This window comes from Leuciscus leuciscus (genome assembly GCF_965113295.1).
Source record: "Leuciscus leuciscus genome assembly, chromosome: 15".
NCBI classification, from domain to species: domain Eukaryota; kingdom Metazoa; phylum Chordata; class Actinopteri; order Cypriniformes; family Leuciscidae; genus Leuciscus; species Leuciscus leuciscus.
The window spans coordinates 41,236,420-41,252,089 of NC_138739.1; the positions used below are offsets into that span (position 1 = coordinate 41,236,420).

Here is a 15,670-nt window from a genome sequence, read left to right on the forward strand (position 1 = left end):
TTGTGATGTGGACTTCCCTCTTCTCATGACTAGAACGATTATTAAAGCTTTATATATTTATCGTCCTCGGTGTGAACGGATAATAGCGTTGATCGTGTTCACACCAATAATGATAACTATAGTAGTGTACAAACTAACGCACGATAACATAAATTTTACTATAAGCGCCTGCTGCTTTAAATGCTCGAGCATTTTGAAGTCGGGTGGATTCTGATTGGCTGTCAATGTTTTTATTGTTTATCAGCTTGAAAAAAATAGTTCTGAAAGTGATTATATTTCTTCATTTCGTTATAGTTTTAGTAGACTTTGCTATTAGTAAATTAGAACAATTATTAAAACTCTTATCTTAAAAGTTATCATCCTTGGTGTGAACGGGCCTCAAAGCAATATAAAAGAAGAGCAGAGTCCGCAACACAACTATAACGATAACGTCACTGAGGAACGATATCGTTGGAATCACTTTCAGAACGATTTCTTTCTAGCTGATGAAAGATAAAAAACATTGACAGCCAATCAGAATCGATCCGACTTCAGGGCGCTTGAGCATTTAAACTGCGGCGAATAAATAGAGCGAAACCGTCTGCAGGTGTGGACGCTAATATAGTTATTATTATCTTTCTAGCTATTGTTCTTGGTGTGACCTGGGGCCAGTTGCATAAACTGGACTTTTCCACTGCATGGTACGGTACGGTTCGGTTCAGTACGGCTCACTTATGACGCATTTCCACTGCATGGTACGGTACGGTACGGCTCGGTACGGCTCGCTTCGGCTCGCTTTAAATGGTACCACCTCTGTTGAGGTTCCAAGCGTACCATACCGATACTAAAATGTGACGTGAAAACACTGCAATCACTGATTGGTCAGACAGAATCATCACTACCAGCGTCATTGTATTTACAACACTAAACCCGCTAGATTTAAATAGCCAGTAGACAACAGCCAACGCTGTAGCGCCTGTTTTAAAAGTATTTGCTTCAAAAAAAGAGAATAAACTTAAAACAAAGAAATGGCTGAATCGTGGTCAGTGGACGAGGTGCAGACGTTCCTCTCGTTGTTTGCCGAGGAGCGGATGGGGAAACACGGAATGAAAAATTCGCATTTAATATGATGATGTCATGGCAGTAAAGACGGCAACTATAACGATCAGTCCCACCCATTTTGAAGCGGTACTAACTGCAGTGGAAAAGCAACTGAGCTAAAGCGAACCGAACCGTGCCGTACCGAGTCGAGTCGTACCACGCAGTGGAAAAGCGAGCCGAACCGTTCCTGTGCCGAGTCGAACCGTACCGAGCCGAACCGAGCCGTACCATGCAGTGGAAAAGCGCCATATGTTAAGACTTAGTTTGACCAATTAGCAGTTAACCAAGGGCTAATCAGTCTTGCTTTCTCAATTTTAATTAGACCAATCTACCAATTTATTTAAATGACTTAAAAGTTAGGGAAAGTCTTGATGAAAAATTGAGATGACTAACTTTTAAGACTAGCCTAAGCTGTTTATGCAACCGCCCACTGGTCTTAACTCTACAATACTCTGATCAGCAGACCTCATGGTTTACCCAGACAGCAACACCCGGGCCGTGTGGGATCCTCGTGTACCAGATCTGGGCCGACACTATGTTGCTGTCTGGGTAGTGCTGTATCTGTGATGAAGATAAACCTGACACTCTGAACGCTTCTGTGTTTGTCATCAGGAGCGGATCCGGAGAACCCAAGGAGGAGGGTCGCGACTCGAAGCCGAGATCGCTGCGCTTCACCTGGAGCATGAAGACCACCTCGTCCATGGAGCCGGGAGACATGATGAGAGAGATCCGCAAGGTGCTGGACGCCAACAACTGCGACTACGAGCAGCGCGAGCGCTTCTTGCTCTTCTGCGTCCACGGAGACGCGCGGCAGGACAGCCTCGTCCAGTGGGAGATGGAGGTGTGCAAACTGCCCCGCCTGTCGCTCAACGGCGTCCGCTTCAAACGCATATCGGGAACCTCCATCGCCTTCAAGAACATCGCTTCCAAAATTGCCAATGAGCTCAAGCTGTAAGAGAAGGGTTCGGAAAAACACGTTGGGAAAAAAAAAAACACTAAAAAGGAATTTCGCCAGGAAGTCTGAGCGCCATTTTTGAGTTCCTGCTTCTGTAAGCTACTGCTGTAATGTGTAGTGGAGACTAAAACATATGAATGCAAAAAGATGAAAAAAAACGCCCTCGCCCCGATCTTCATGACCTCTAGCATTATACGCCTGGTTAAAACAACCATCTTGCAATAATATCGAAACCCTTTCAGGGTCGGCAGGACAAATCTGTCGAGCTAATTATCGTAACGAACTTCAAACCGACTTTTTCCACATGTACAGTTAAGATATAGAATGTTTTTGTTGTATTGAATTGATCATAGAGTTGTATAAAACAAGACTTTCAGCCTACTTATGTGGAGGTGTTGTATAGTCACTATTGGGCTCTGTACAGAAAAATTATGTTCAATGTGTCATACTTGTTTAGTTTGTTGCTTTTCCCCCAATTTTTTTTTTTTTTTTTTTTTTTAGACTGACACCACCCAGTTTTAATCGTTCTTTTATATGGTCTCAACATTTGTTTATGCGACAATGGAAATTCTATTATTTTCTCACCCTCATCCGATCAAGCCCGTATGCTGTTATTGTTCATGAGAAACATTTCCATTTTGACCAGCTCCAAAAATCACAACCATAAAGTTCCACACAATAGCCATGCGTTACTTTGTATCAATCCAAAATTGTAAGTTAATCACTGAAAATGTGCTGCGTTTAGTTTACTTTTGTATTCTATGGAGAAATAACAACATGCATGGAAGGACATGAGGGTAAGCAAATAATGAATGGACTTTCATTTTGGGTGAATTATCCTTTTAATTCAGAGTGAGAATTAGATGTGATCATAACATCAGAGGATTAACGGCTGAGTGTCTGGTAGAGCAGGCGGTGTATTTCCCAGATGCGGATGCGTTGGATGTACAGATCAAGCTAGAAAAATAGCACATGAGCATCTACATTAACATTCCTGACAGAACACACACTGAGACTAACATCATCAGAAGCACTGCAGTGTGTGTGTGTGAGCCAGTTCAGAAACACTGCATTTCTCTTTCAGAATCCAGAACGTGAAAAGCTTCAACTAATAACTACAAGAAATTTATTTATTAAGCCAGTTTATGCCTTGTTTTATTACCTGTAGAAACTGTTCATCCAGAGAATGCATGACTTTTTTTTTTTTTTTTAAATGTAATTTGTTTTGTAATAAGTGGTGACGATGAAGATGACGATGATGATGGATTACAACCACTGGTACTTTCTACTAGTTCTTTTGTACTGAAGTATTGAAGGTTAAATGTGCAATGCTGTCTATGTTGTATTACTGTAATGCTGATTAAAGAGGTTGTGACTGCACACTTTTGAGGGAAGATGAGGTCAAGTTAGCGTAGTGTGAGGAAAAAGGACTTAGTGACTAAACATATTAAAAGGGTAAAGCTGTGATTAAAGCTCAGAGAGGGCATTGAATGTTCGGATGTCAACTGTGATGTTCCATTCTGTGACGGTACATTTCCAGGACAAGTTTCTTTTCTTTTTTTTTTCAAAACGAAACTCTTCGGGAAGGAAGCTGAAGGCTGAGGATCTCCAAAAAAAAAAAAAAAAAATGCGATTAACTCTTCAACACATTTCGTCCTTCCACACACTTTTCCCCATTTATTCTCTCGACATTGTACTGTACATTTCTGCGGAAAATCCCTTGGGCCACTGTGGTTCAACTTCAGTCCCACTGGAGCACATTAAAGCTTACTTGAAATGAGTCTTTGAACTAAAATGTTTTGTGTCCCTTTTTTTCTCCCACTAACATCATTACAGTAATTATATCAAGCAATCTGTTGTTCTTGACCGAACATTCTGTTCTTGTTTTGCACATGATCATCTATGTTTAGGATATAGTAAATCTTCTTGTCTGTTAACTGACGCAAAAGCAACAAAAATATATATATATATGTAGCGTGAATTTCATGAACAGTGCAAAGAAATTCCCTGTTCATATTTCAGGCCAAAATCGATCGAAAGAAAGAAATCAATCAATTGCATTTACGGAAAATATTTACATTTTCATGAGCATATGTGTGGGTGTATTGGCTATGTAGAATTGGGTAAATATATTACCAGGGTGTTTTTTCATGAGATTCACCCTTAATGATAGAAACCATTGGCAAATAAACCACTAGCTTCAAAAAATATTTTACAAACAAAGCAAAAAGTGTCAAAGTCCCTTTTCAATCATAATGTTGATGAGAACTGCAGACTTCTCCTCAGAGAAACGGCACTTCAGTTCTCATTCGACACAAATCCTCCTGACGGCTGCTTCACTTCTGAGTCGGCACCAGGTCATCAATGCCGCCGTTGTTCTCCAGTCGTCTCTCCATCCGGATGAGAAGTTTGACCCCGTCCACCACTAGCTGGGTCAGCCCCACTTCATTACACCCAATGGTCTGCAGGTTGCTGATTTTGTAGACGCCTGGACAGCCTGTGTTTTAAAAATAATGCAACAGTTTAAGTTTGTTTAGAGTAGTATTGAGTAGTTGAGTAGAGTAGTTTGTTTTTTCAGGCATGCAAATATAACAGTGGCAGCTTCATTCTCATTTATGCATGATATTAAAATAGTTGTTGTTCTTGCCATCGTCTTCATGGAGCTTTGATTAATAAATGGTTTTGTTTTACAAGCTTGGTGTGAATATCATCTGGGCAGAAATTGATCAATGTTGCATTGAATTTGAAGAAGGAATGGCAAAAATTAATTGGTGGACATTGAAACCACTGAGTACATTGAGCTCAACATGAGCCAAGAAAACAGGACAACAATGCTTGTGTCCTAAATTTCACAACCTTTTACAGTGTGGTTCATGGGAGTGTTAGAAGAAAAATAAAACACATATTCTATAAGTATTCTCATCTTTAGAGTAAGTACTAAAGTATGTCCTATATAGTATGAATGTAATCTGGACGTGATGCATCCGCCGCGTTGTCATTGTAATGTGACCTGCAGTGTTAGTCGCTTCACTGCCGTTCACAACCCGTCTGCTGTTGCCTCATGGGATAGTAAAGTGTCTATTACTAACTATTGTCTTTTATCTAAGTGTCTATTATTATAGTAGATTGTGCATTTCAGAATTTTTCAGAATTTTTGGTCATTCGGGTACTTTTTGCCTACTTTTTTACGAGTACTGCAAATTCAGACTTACTTTTCTTGGTAACACTTTACAATAAGGTTAATCAATCATGCAAATATAACAGTGGCAGCTTCATTCTCATTTATGCATGATATTAAAATAGTTGTTGTTCTTGCCATCGTCTTCATGGAGCTTTGATTAACAAATGATTTTGTTTTACAAGCTCCTTCAAGGTCGCATGGAGAGGCGAGGTATCCAGAGCACATCAGCTGACCACAGGGGTTCCCCAGGGTTCAGTTCTTGGTCCCCTCCTCTTCTCCATCTACACCACATCACTGGGACACATCATACAGGCACACGGTTTTTCCTACCACTGCTATGCTGATGACACGCAGCTCTTCCTCTCCTTTCAACCAGATGATCCCACAGTAGCTGCACGGGTCTCAAGCTGTCTGGCGGACATCTCCACATGGATGAAGGAACATCACCTGCAGCTCAACCTGGCAAAGACTGAGCTTCTCGTCCTCCCTGCCAATCCGTCTCTACAGCACGACTTCACCATCCAGCTAGAGTCATCATCAATCACCCCATCAAGATCGGTCAGAAATCTTGGAGTAACGTTTGATGACCAGCTGACCTTCACAGATCACATTTCAAAGACAGCTCGATCATGCAGGTTTGCACTGCACAACATCAGGAAGATCAGGCCTTTCCTAACTGAGCATGCAACACAACTTATCGTCCAGGCCCTGGTCATCTCTAGGCTTGACTACTGCAATGCCCTTCTGGCTGGACTCCCAGCATGTGCGACCAAACCCCTACAGATGATCCAGAATGCTGCAGCTCGTCTTGTCTTCAACGAGCCCAAGAGGGCCCACGTCACTCCTCTGTTCATCTCTCTGCACTGGCTACCTCTAGCTGCTCGCATCAAGTTCAAGGCACTGACGCTTGCTTACAGAACTATCACAGGCTCAGCTCCCTCCTACTTTCACTCACTCCTACGAGTCTACATCCCTACCAGACACCTACGATCGGTCAACGAGCGACGTCTCGTGGTTCCATCACAGAAAGCCACAAAATCACTTTCCAGAACATTCTCATTTACAGTTCCATGCTGGTGGAACGCTCTCCCCACCCTCATCCGGAATGCAGAATCCCTGACAACATTCAAAAAACAGCTGAAAACCAATCTCTTCCGTGAGCACTTAACCTTATAGAAAAAAAAAAAAAAAAAAAAAAAAAAAAAAAAAAATTCCTTTCCCTTTGAAACATCACTTATCAGGCTTATGCTACTCTGAATAATACCTGAACTTCGTATTTTGAGCACTTCCTGCGTTGTTGTTGCTTTTGCCTCTTTATGATGACTCGCTGAATTTAGTCCTAATTTGTAAGTCGCTTTGGATAAGGGCGTCTGCTAAATGACTAAATGTAAATGTAAATTATTAAGTTAACATTAGTTAATGTAGTAACTAACAATGAGCAATACATTTGTTACAGTATTTATTAATCTTTGTTAATGTTAGTTAATAAAAATACAGCTGTTCATGTTAGTTCACAGTGCATTAACTAATGTTAACAAACACAATAAAAAAAATTAATAACTTATTAGTAAATGTTGAAACTAATATTAATTAAGATTAATAAACGCTGTAGAAGTATTGTTCATTCTTAATTCATATTAACTAAGGTAGTTCACTAATGAACCTTATTGTAAAGTGTTAGCCTATTATTTTTACACACTGCTTTCGCCTACTATATATTAGGGAACTAGTCACATTTGAATGCAGCCTAATTACATTTTTATGTTAGACTGTGGCTGATATCATGTATGATTTTACACGAATGAGTTTAGCCATACTTGTTGCTTCCATCTGCAGTCGTAGTCTGTCCAAGATGTCATCCATGCGTTTGTTCTCGGCGAGATGTAGCAGTTTCACTGAGACACTTGCCTTCAGGCCTGTGCCCACCTCCGCAGGTGAGCTGACCACCCAGCCCAGGTGACGCTTCCAGATAAACGGGTGTCTCCGTTTATTATACACTGCCTCCATCTAAAAAAAAAAACCCACACATTTTAGATTTGTGGTGTGCGCAGCGTAGACTATATAGAATATGGCATGCCTCAGGGTTCAGTATTAAGACCTTTTGTCTTCTCATAGAAAACATATCAACATGATATTTGATAAGGTAGTCGATTGATATAAACCTTCAGCACATTGATGCAGATAGTTTTAAATGCTTCTTGTAAGCAAGCATCACTTCTATAAGACACTAGTTTCAGATGGTCTTCCATGTTCACCCAGACAGCCAGGGTCCCGTCCTTGCTCAACCTGATTGGAAGGCAAAAACATATAAGCAAAAATCAAATTGCTTAACATTTATTTAAGCACAACTTATGAACCCTAACCAACCACAGGGCCCTCGCATCAGGCCAGTCACGAGCCACGCCGATCTTTATCAGAGAAGATGGTGGAGCGTCCATCACAACCCCTCGGTCTTCACTCTCATGGCTGAGTTCATCTATGGAGTAAAGCTTTCCTGGCAGATCCTCAGCCAACTGCTCCAAAGCTACAACACAAGTTACATTAGCATAAAGCTTATCCATCTAAGTCAGGGGTGTGCAAGCGTGCAGGAGAGTGGCCCTCCAGGAGCAGGACTGGACACACCTAGGAGACCCATGATCATGTGTAACTGCAGTACCTGTTTTGGCCAGCGTGTGGAGCTGTCTGCGCTCCCCTCGGCTGCAGTGTGTAGGGAAGGAGTAATCCTCTACGCTGCGGCCCACAGTCACCTCACAACTCACAGCATACTCCTGGTCAAAGTCATCGCCTCCCTACACACATAAACACAGACTTTACTCTTCCACAGCATGCTGACATTTAGCACTATCTCTCATGACTATAGTATGATCACAAAATTTACCCTGAGAGGACAGATTCATGGAGAAAACTATGTAAAATGTGAGTAAAATGACTGGCACAGCTAGTGTGGAGCTGTAACATCAAGTGGATAGCATAGCAGAGTTTATATCTGACTTCTTATTGCACTTGACATTGCAAAATCTTAAGACACAAGTCTTTTTCTCAGGTAAAACATCAGGATACTTCAGCAAAAGTGTCCATTTGGTCTCCATTTAATCTCACTGTTGAGACATTAAAGAGATGTTACTAGTTATTCGTTTCTTCGTACCTTCAGGTTGTCATAATTGAAGTCGCTCTCTTGCACAGAGTCGGAGGTGACCTTGTAGCCGTGGTAAGACTCAATAATACGGTCAAAGAAGTCACAGAACAGGATATATGACTGAGCATCTCCCGCTAAACAGCCGACTGCTTTTGGTCCGGTGGACTGCCCTGTCAGACAAAGCCACACAAGATACAAAATATAACATAAAAGGACAGGGTTTACAAATGCAAAGCATGATTAATATGTGCAAATATTGAGAGAAAGGTGTGTTTTGCGTTCTCAGTGGTTGGACATTTATGGCAGAAAATGCATAACTTAAACATATTGTCAACCTTTTCCCTCACAATGACCACAAACAATAATAATAATTTTTTTAAAAGTCCACATAATTTAAACACCAAACAATGAAGTACCTTCATGAAACCCCAGGGGTCCACAGATATACAGACCAGGACCTGATATTCACTCGAGTCTCTTCAGTGTTTAATACTCTTTCTGTAATACGTACTCTTTTTACAAGTATTCTTAACCTCCTGAGACCCGAGAGTTTGCCTGGTGTGCATTTTATAATTGTTCTTGCTATTTGGGATAAGTAGGACCTAATAAGTATAATAACTAAAATTTGTTTTTGTACAGGAAGTAGTTTTTGCAGAAAATGATGTCCTCATGTGAGGACAGTGGGTCTATGATTTACCATATGATGTCCTCATGTGAGGACATAGTACTAGCAATCACAAAACAAACTTAAATGGTTGTAATTCAAGAATGCTTTGGAATATAGACATATGGTTGGTCTTGTTTTTAAGAAGACATTTGCCAGATTATTGTAGAAATACATTATGAAAGTGAAACAGAAAAAAAGTTATATAAGTTTGAGTTTATGAAAATATAGAATGTAAAAATATAATTATTTATATTTTATATAAAATATATATATTATAAATATATTTTACTCTAAAACTGCTAGAAAATTAAAGCCAAAAATATAAACAAGTTGTGTTCCAAATTTTAGGTTGATATCTCAAAAAATGAGCTTTCAGTAAGATTTTATTTGGGCGCAGTACCACACTTTTTCACTAGATGGACAGCCAGCTTCCTTACTGACCATATAAGGGCGTCTCCATTTTCATATATGTTTTGAGTGATCTGAACCATGTATTTCCATAATTTTCATACAGTATACATCCTATTCAGAAATAGTATGGGTATTTTGGCAGTATTTGATTTGATTTCAACCTCTAATAAACATAAAAAGAGCACATTATGTGCGTAATAGCTCGCTGCCGCATCACAAATCGAGAATCCATAATATTTTTCTTTATATTCTAAACATTTTCAGACCTTTTTTTCTCATAACATTTAATTAGTGTTATCTTTTGAACTCTTGGCGTGAAAACAAACTGAGGTTTCTACCAATCTTTCATGATTTTTCATGTTTATTTCTATTTCAAAATAAAGGCCTAAACACGCCTAATGAATATGAAATATTCTTGTTGCAAATTGATAAATTACTGCTCTTCTGTAATTTATTTTAAAAAACAGCCACCAAATATGAAAACTAGAGATTGTAAGCTTTCAAATGATATATAGTTTGTCAATATTACTTTAGGTTTTTACTAAGATATTATTGTTCTAAATATATATGAGCAAACGTCCCAGGTGGGACGGTGACAGTTAAGGGGATAACGTAATATAGTCCCAATGTCCTCAAACAAGTGCTTCACATTTACTGATGTCCTAGAGTGCTACTATTACTAAAATATGTCAAATTTTAATCCCCATATGATGATAGAGACAGTATTGTACATAAATACATTTGTTTCATTCATATAATTTGAATATATTTTTTACCTGGGTCATTTTTCTTTCTGGAACTGGTGTAGTAGTGTTAGGGTTAGGGTTAGGGTCATTTTCTTCTCACTGACATTGGTGTAATGTTGTGATATCACCACAAGATGGTGTGGGCAGTGTCCCTAAATGTGGCCAACATGTCTAAGATTTACAAATTTGACTATCATTGTGTCAAGAGGCAAAAATGTAATGTCCTCAGGAGGTTCCCGCAAGGGTTCCCATGAGAAAAATGACTAAATAAACAGTAATGATGTCTTCAGATGTAAAAGTACAAAAAAACTAAACAAAAAAAGCAATGTAAACACAATCGAAATCAATGGAAAAATTAATAATACATTATTACTCATACATATAATACATTATTTAGTGGATCATGTGTCATCTGTGTATTTGCACATCTTTTTTTATTCTCATAGCTGGAATCATTCATTCAGAGAAGTGTTGGATGGGCTTCTGGTTTCATTTCTCTGCAGTCTAACGCCCGCTAACCGTTCAGTGGAGATTGTGACTCATTCTATGAACGTTTGTGTGAAATGTGTGAAAAAAACACAGCATTTCTGAAAATTCATCCAGTAAATGTCAAAGAATAACTCACCCGGATCCTCGAGTCCGGGGCGTATGATATCATCAAAAATGACCCCGCTCTCCGTTGCCCGGTTGAACTGTCGCGTGTACATGTGCAGGTCCAGGATTCGGCCCATGAGGGTGCCGTTTCTGTCCAGGTTTGGGAACTCATCTTTAGGGGAACCTCTCTTCAGCTTGAACCTGCTCATAGGGTCACGGGGGAGTAAACTCTGGGCAAAACACAACATCAGATATTGCTATTAACATATTTAAATTTATTCATGCATGCACTGATATAAGTTCTACAGAAGCAGGATGGGTGACTCTTAATTTCGATGGTCCACTATGGAGTGCATAGATGATATATAAAAAAAATTGGATGACTAGTAATTTCCTACTTAATTCTGAAAAAACTGATTTTCCAATTATTGGACAAAAACGTCCTCACGTAATAATCTAGAATACTGTCTAACACTTGATGGCTGCTCTGTCAAGTCTTCGTCGTCGATTAGGAACCTGGGTGTGCTCTTTGATACCAATCTTTCATTTGAAAGTCACGTGTCTAGTATCTGTAAAACCGCATTTTGCCATCTTAAAAATATATCTAATTACGCCATATGCTCTCATTGACAAATGCGGAACAATTAGTTCATGCGTTCATGACCTCAAGGCTAGATTATTGTAATGCTCTTATGGGTGGTTGCCCTGCACGCTTAATAAACAAACTACAGCTGGTCCAAAACGCAGCAGCTCGAGTTCTTACCAGAACCAGGAAGTATGACCATATTAGCCCCGTTCTGTCAACACTGCACTGGCTCCCTATTAAACATCTTATACATTTTAAAATATTACTGATTACTTACAAAGCACTAAATGGTTTAGCTCCGCAGTACTTGAGCGAGCTCTTAACACATTATAGTCCTTCACGTCTATTGCGATCTCAAAATTCCGGCCAGTTGATAATACCTAGAATATCAAAATCGACTGTTGGCGGTAGATCCTTTTCCTATTTAGCACCAAAACTTTGGACCAGTCTTCCTACCATTGTCCGGGAAGCAGACACACTCTGTCAGTTCAAAGCTATACTAAATACGACATATAGACACATATAGAACATTACATTTCTATTATTAAAATCAGTTAATCGATTATTAGGCTGCATAGATTAGGTCAGCCGGAACCGGGAACACTTCCTATAACACCCGATGTACTCGTTACATCATAAGAAGAAGGGCATCTACGCTAATACTAGTCTTTCCGTTTATTCTGAGGTTTACTGAAGTCAGCCGGATCTGGGCCGTATCCAGATCAGATGGAGGACCTGCGCCTGGACACAACCACAACACATCCCTGAAGTGTCAGCAGAGATTGTGTCAACTAGACTCTTAGGCCTCCCCTTCCCTTTCCCTCTGAAACGTTATCAAAATTGTTCCCATTCACATGGATCCGTGGAAACTTGTCATTTGGCAATGTCACTTTATAAAGAAAGACTCTGCGCCCGCGCACATACGCATTCAAAAGTGCATACCTATAGACTAAACACTTAATACGCATAAGCATGCCGTCACCGTTCTCACAGATTCAGTTCACACGGAGAACAGTATCGTTTTCAAAACTTGTTTCAAAGTTATTTCAAAAAACCTATTTCAAAGTTTGTGTTTTCAGGCCACTAAACGTCACTGACGTGTAAATGACCGGCCAGAATGCATTAAAAGTTTTCTGTTTTCTGTTAAAACGGTGTCGTGTTAGCAGCCCCTAAGTTACTAACTAATGATCTTTACAACAGAAATGAATCAATCAAAACTAACTTTATCTGGACAATAACTTTATTCTAGAGCTGCTGTAAAGACAAAACAATCTCAGTTACTGTAATCTCCTATTATCACTGTAAAGCCGCTTTGAAACAGTCCATATTGTTAAAAGCGTTATATAAATGAAGGCGACTTAACTTGACTTCAGTATCTTTGTAACTACATGTCAACTAACTCTCATTAGAGTATTAGTAGACGGTCTGCTTAATGTCTGCTAACTCTTTATTTTGATGCTTTATACGGTTTATTTCAGTTTTAGCTTTAGTTATTGTATAAATGAAAATGACAAAGTTTGCCTTGACAACTAGAGTAAAAAAAAAAAAAAAAATTAGATTTAAATATAACAGTTGTTTTATTTAAAGTAACACATTTTTTTTTTGGTAACAATTTACTTAAAGCCTTTATTTATAATACATTATTAAAGTATTTTTAATGCATTAATTACACCTTGCAATGCACCCTTTAATGCATTGTATGATTTAATTAATAATTGTAGCTAAAACATTATAATACTTGTCTATTTATTATTACACTTTTAGTTTAATGCATTAAAAACGTTTAATGCATTAAAAAAAAACAGGACAAACAACCAATTTTAGACTTAACAAGGAATCTGCATGTATTATAATGCATTTCCACGTTGGTTACAATATTTCATGTAAAGATATATTGTATTTTAACATTCTTTATGAATTCCTTTATAATGCATTATAAATAAAGGCTTTAAGTAAAGTGTGACTGTTTTGTTTTTTAATGATTTTAATTTTAGTTCTGAACTGAGATAACGCTGATGTCAACAGTGTTCACTGTGCATTAGAAATGAACATTGCTTTGTTGTGCACCAAACTGCGTCCCAAACCTGCCAAAACTGGTCAAGGTTGTGCAGAGAGAGGACGTGGTTGTGGCGATCCATTCGAGATCACGGAACAATGCAAACGCCTGGCAGCACTCTTTTTTTTTCTCTCGTCCGCAAACAGACAAAGAGTACGGGACTTTCCACAAGCTGGGTGTAAAAGGGCTTGGTGATTGTGAAGGGGAATACCTCCAGCACAGGCCTGTATTTCGACTCCTTCGGGTGCTCAGTAGGTGCTGAAACACAAATCAGACATGAAACATCAAATACCTGCACGCAAATGCCACACGACGATTCTGTTTGTGTCTAAAATGAGTTGTTAACGGACTAACTTAGTGCTGATGTTCATCACTACATCTCCACCACAAGCAATGGCATCCCATGCATCCAAAATGTGACACTTACGCTTAATCATCCACATTTTTTCTCTCTTCCACATCTTTGGAGCTGTACAGATAGACTCCAGCCGACAACAGCTAGACGTTAGCTGTAGACAATATCTATGAATAGCTAGTGGGGCTCATCGTCATATGAGCGGCTATTGTCCCGTCGCCCACCACACAAAGCACGAGCACCCATGCCGGTGTCAGGTTGCCCGCCTGTAATAATGTGCCTATTTATACGGTTGTGTCAGGATCATACTTCACATTGAAGCTTGAGGGTTGGGTACAAACACTTTCAATGTAGGTCTGCACATTATTAGGGACAAGTGGAGAAGAAATTAGTGGGATATAACAGAGGAAATGGATATGAAGATTGCATGCTCTGAGAAAATACACACACAATGTGCACATGTGATCTAGGTGTGTGTTCTGGGCTTTCAAAATGTGCTTGCTCTTTGATCACAACTGCAACATATAACAGGGATTACTTTACTAATAAACATAAATGTAAGGCTAGACTTTACTTCAATAGTTTACTTTAGACATTCTTCTAACTATACGTAACTTTGTGACTTCATGTCAACGAACTCATTAATATGCAACTACATGTCAACTAACTATCATTAGAGTATTAGTAGACTGTTAGGGTTTGGGTTAGTGGAATAAGTTGACATGTAGTTGCAAAGTTACTAATAGTTAGTTGAATGTGTGTTGAAGGAGAATCAAAATAAAGAGTTAGCATATATTAAGCAGACAGTCTACTTATATTCTAATGAGAGCTAGTTGACACGTAGTTTCAAAGTTACTTATTGTTAGTAGAATATCTAAAGTGGACCATCAAAATAAAGTGTTAACGAATGTAAAATATAAAATATATTAAAAAACAGAAGTGCACAACAACAACAACAACCATCATCCATCTAGGAATCTAAATAGTGAAGAGGTCCATGTTTTTGTCCACTACAGGTAAAGTAACACTGTTGTTTATGTGAATTGTTCTTACAAAAGTCATTGCATGATGTTAGTTGTCCAACGATTACCAAAAGTCAATTGTCTAATGATTGGAATGAAAGATCTATCCATTAAGTGGAAAAATAGTTGCCATGAAAACGTATTCATTATATGTGTTTAGTACACAGGCCCACACATCTCTACAATTACCATGGCAAAGTGAGGGATTGGTTGGTAGAAGGGACTACCTATTTGGCAAGAAATTTTAGATATGTTAGAACATGCCGGTTATACACTGGGACGCCTTATTAAACCAGCAAGGTATTCAGACAGCTAGCTATAAATATTGTCAGCTGAACTAACTTTAACTTGAAAACAATAACAGCCATGACCAATGAGCTTACAAAAAAAAAAACTTTTCCACAACAAATGCTGTAAGGGTAGCATCCAGCATCAATAACCAATGTTTGAAGAGTCCAGATTTTCTTTATTAACTCAAGTGGCAAGTCAAAAACAATAATTTACAGCATTGCTGTCTTCAGGACACAACAGAGGGGAGAAAAAGCAAGTAAAAAAGATGAAAATTCCACATGTTTTCTAAGTGTGTTATTGACCTTATTGAATATTTCATCAATGTTTAATTTTTTTAAGCTGTAGAGACAGAGAAACAGGGGAGAGCGACTGGGATAGGAGATCAAGACATGACCCAGGTATGAATCAAACCCGGGTCTCCAAACGTGTTGTGGGCCAGTGCGCTACGATCTGCACCAATCACTATGACAAGATGAGCTCCCTTACCACTGACCCACTGACCCGCGCCGCAGAAACGGATCTTGGCTGAAAATAGCCAGTAACCATCATAACTCCATAAACAATTTTGGAAACACTTCATACTCTTCTCA

General features: G+C 39.0%; 2 protein-coding genes across 3 annotated transcripts in view; one reads left to right on the forward strand and one right to left on the reverse strand.

Moving 5' to 3' along the window:
- Positions 1 to 3,830, forward strand: part of mark1 (MAP/microtubule affinity-regulating kinase 1) — a 63,503-nt gene extending 59,673 nt beyond the window's left edge. For both annotated transcript variants that reach the window (XM_082139724.1, XM_082139725.1), the window contains one exon: positions 1,693 to 3,830. In XM_082139724.1, coding sequence (XP_081995850.1) covers positions 1,693 to 2,035 — 343 coding nt within the window. In that variant the 3' untranslated portion in view covers positions 2,036 to 3,830. The remainder of the gene's footprint in view (positions 1 to 1,692) is intronic.
- On the reverse strand, positions 2,485 to 15,573 carry LOC309476625 (creatine kinase M-type). The gene is made up of 9 exons (XM_082139755.1): positions 13,840 to 15,573; positions 13,624 to 13,670; positions 10,802 to 11,000; positions 8,362 to 8,522; positions 7,873 to 8,005; positions 7,584 to 7,740; positions 7,379 to 7,502; positions 7,034 to 7,223; positions 2,485 to 4,532 (listed from the first exon to the last, which is right to left on the reverse strand). Exons 1-9 carry the CDS (start codon positions 13,871 to 13,873, stop codon positions 4,372 to 4,374), a joined length of 1,206 nt encoding a protein of 401 aa, XP_081995881.1. The 5' UTR covers positions 13,874 to 15,573; the 3' UTR covers positions 2,485 to 4,371.
- Between the last annotated feature and the right edge of the window lie 97 nt (positions 15,574 to 15,670).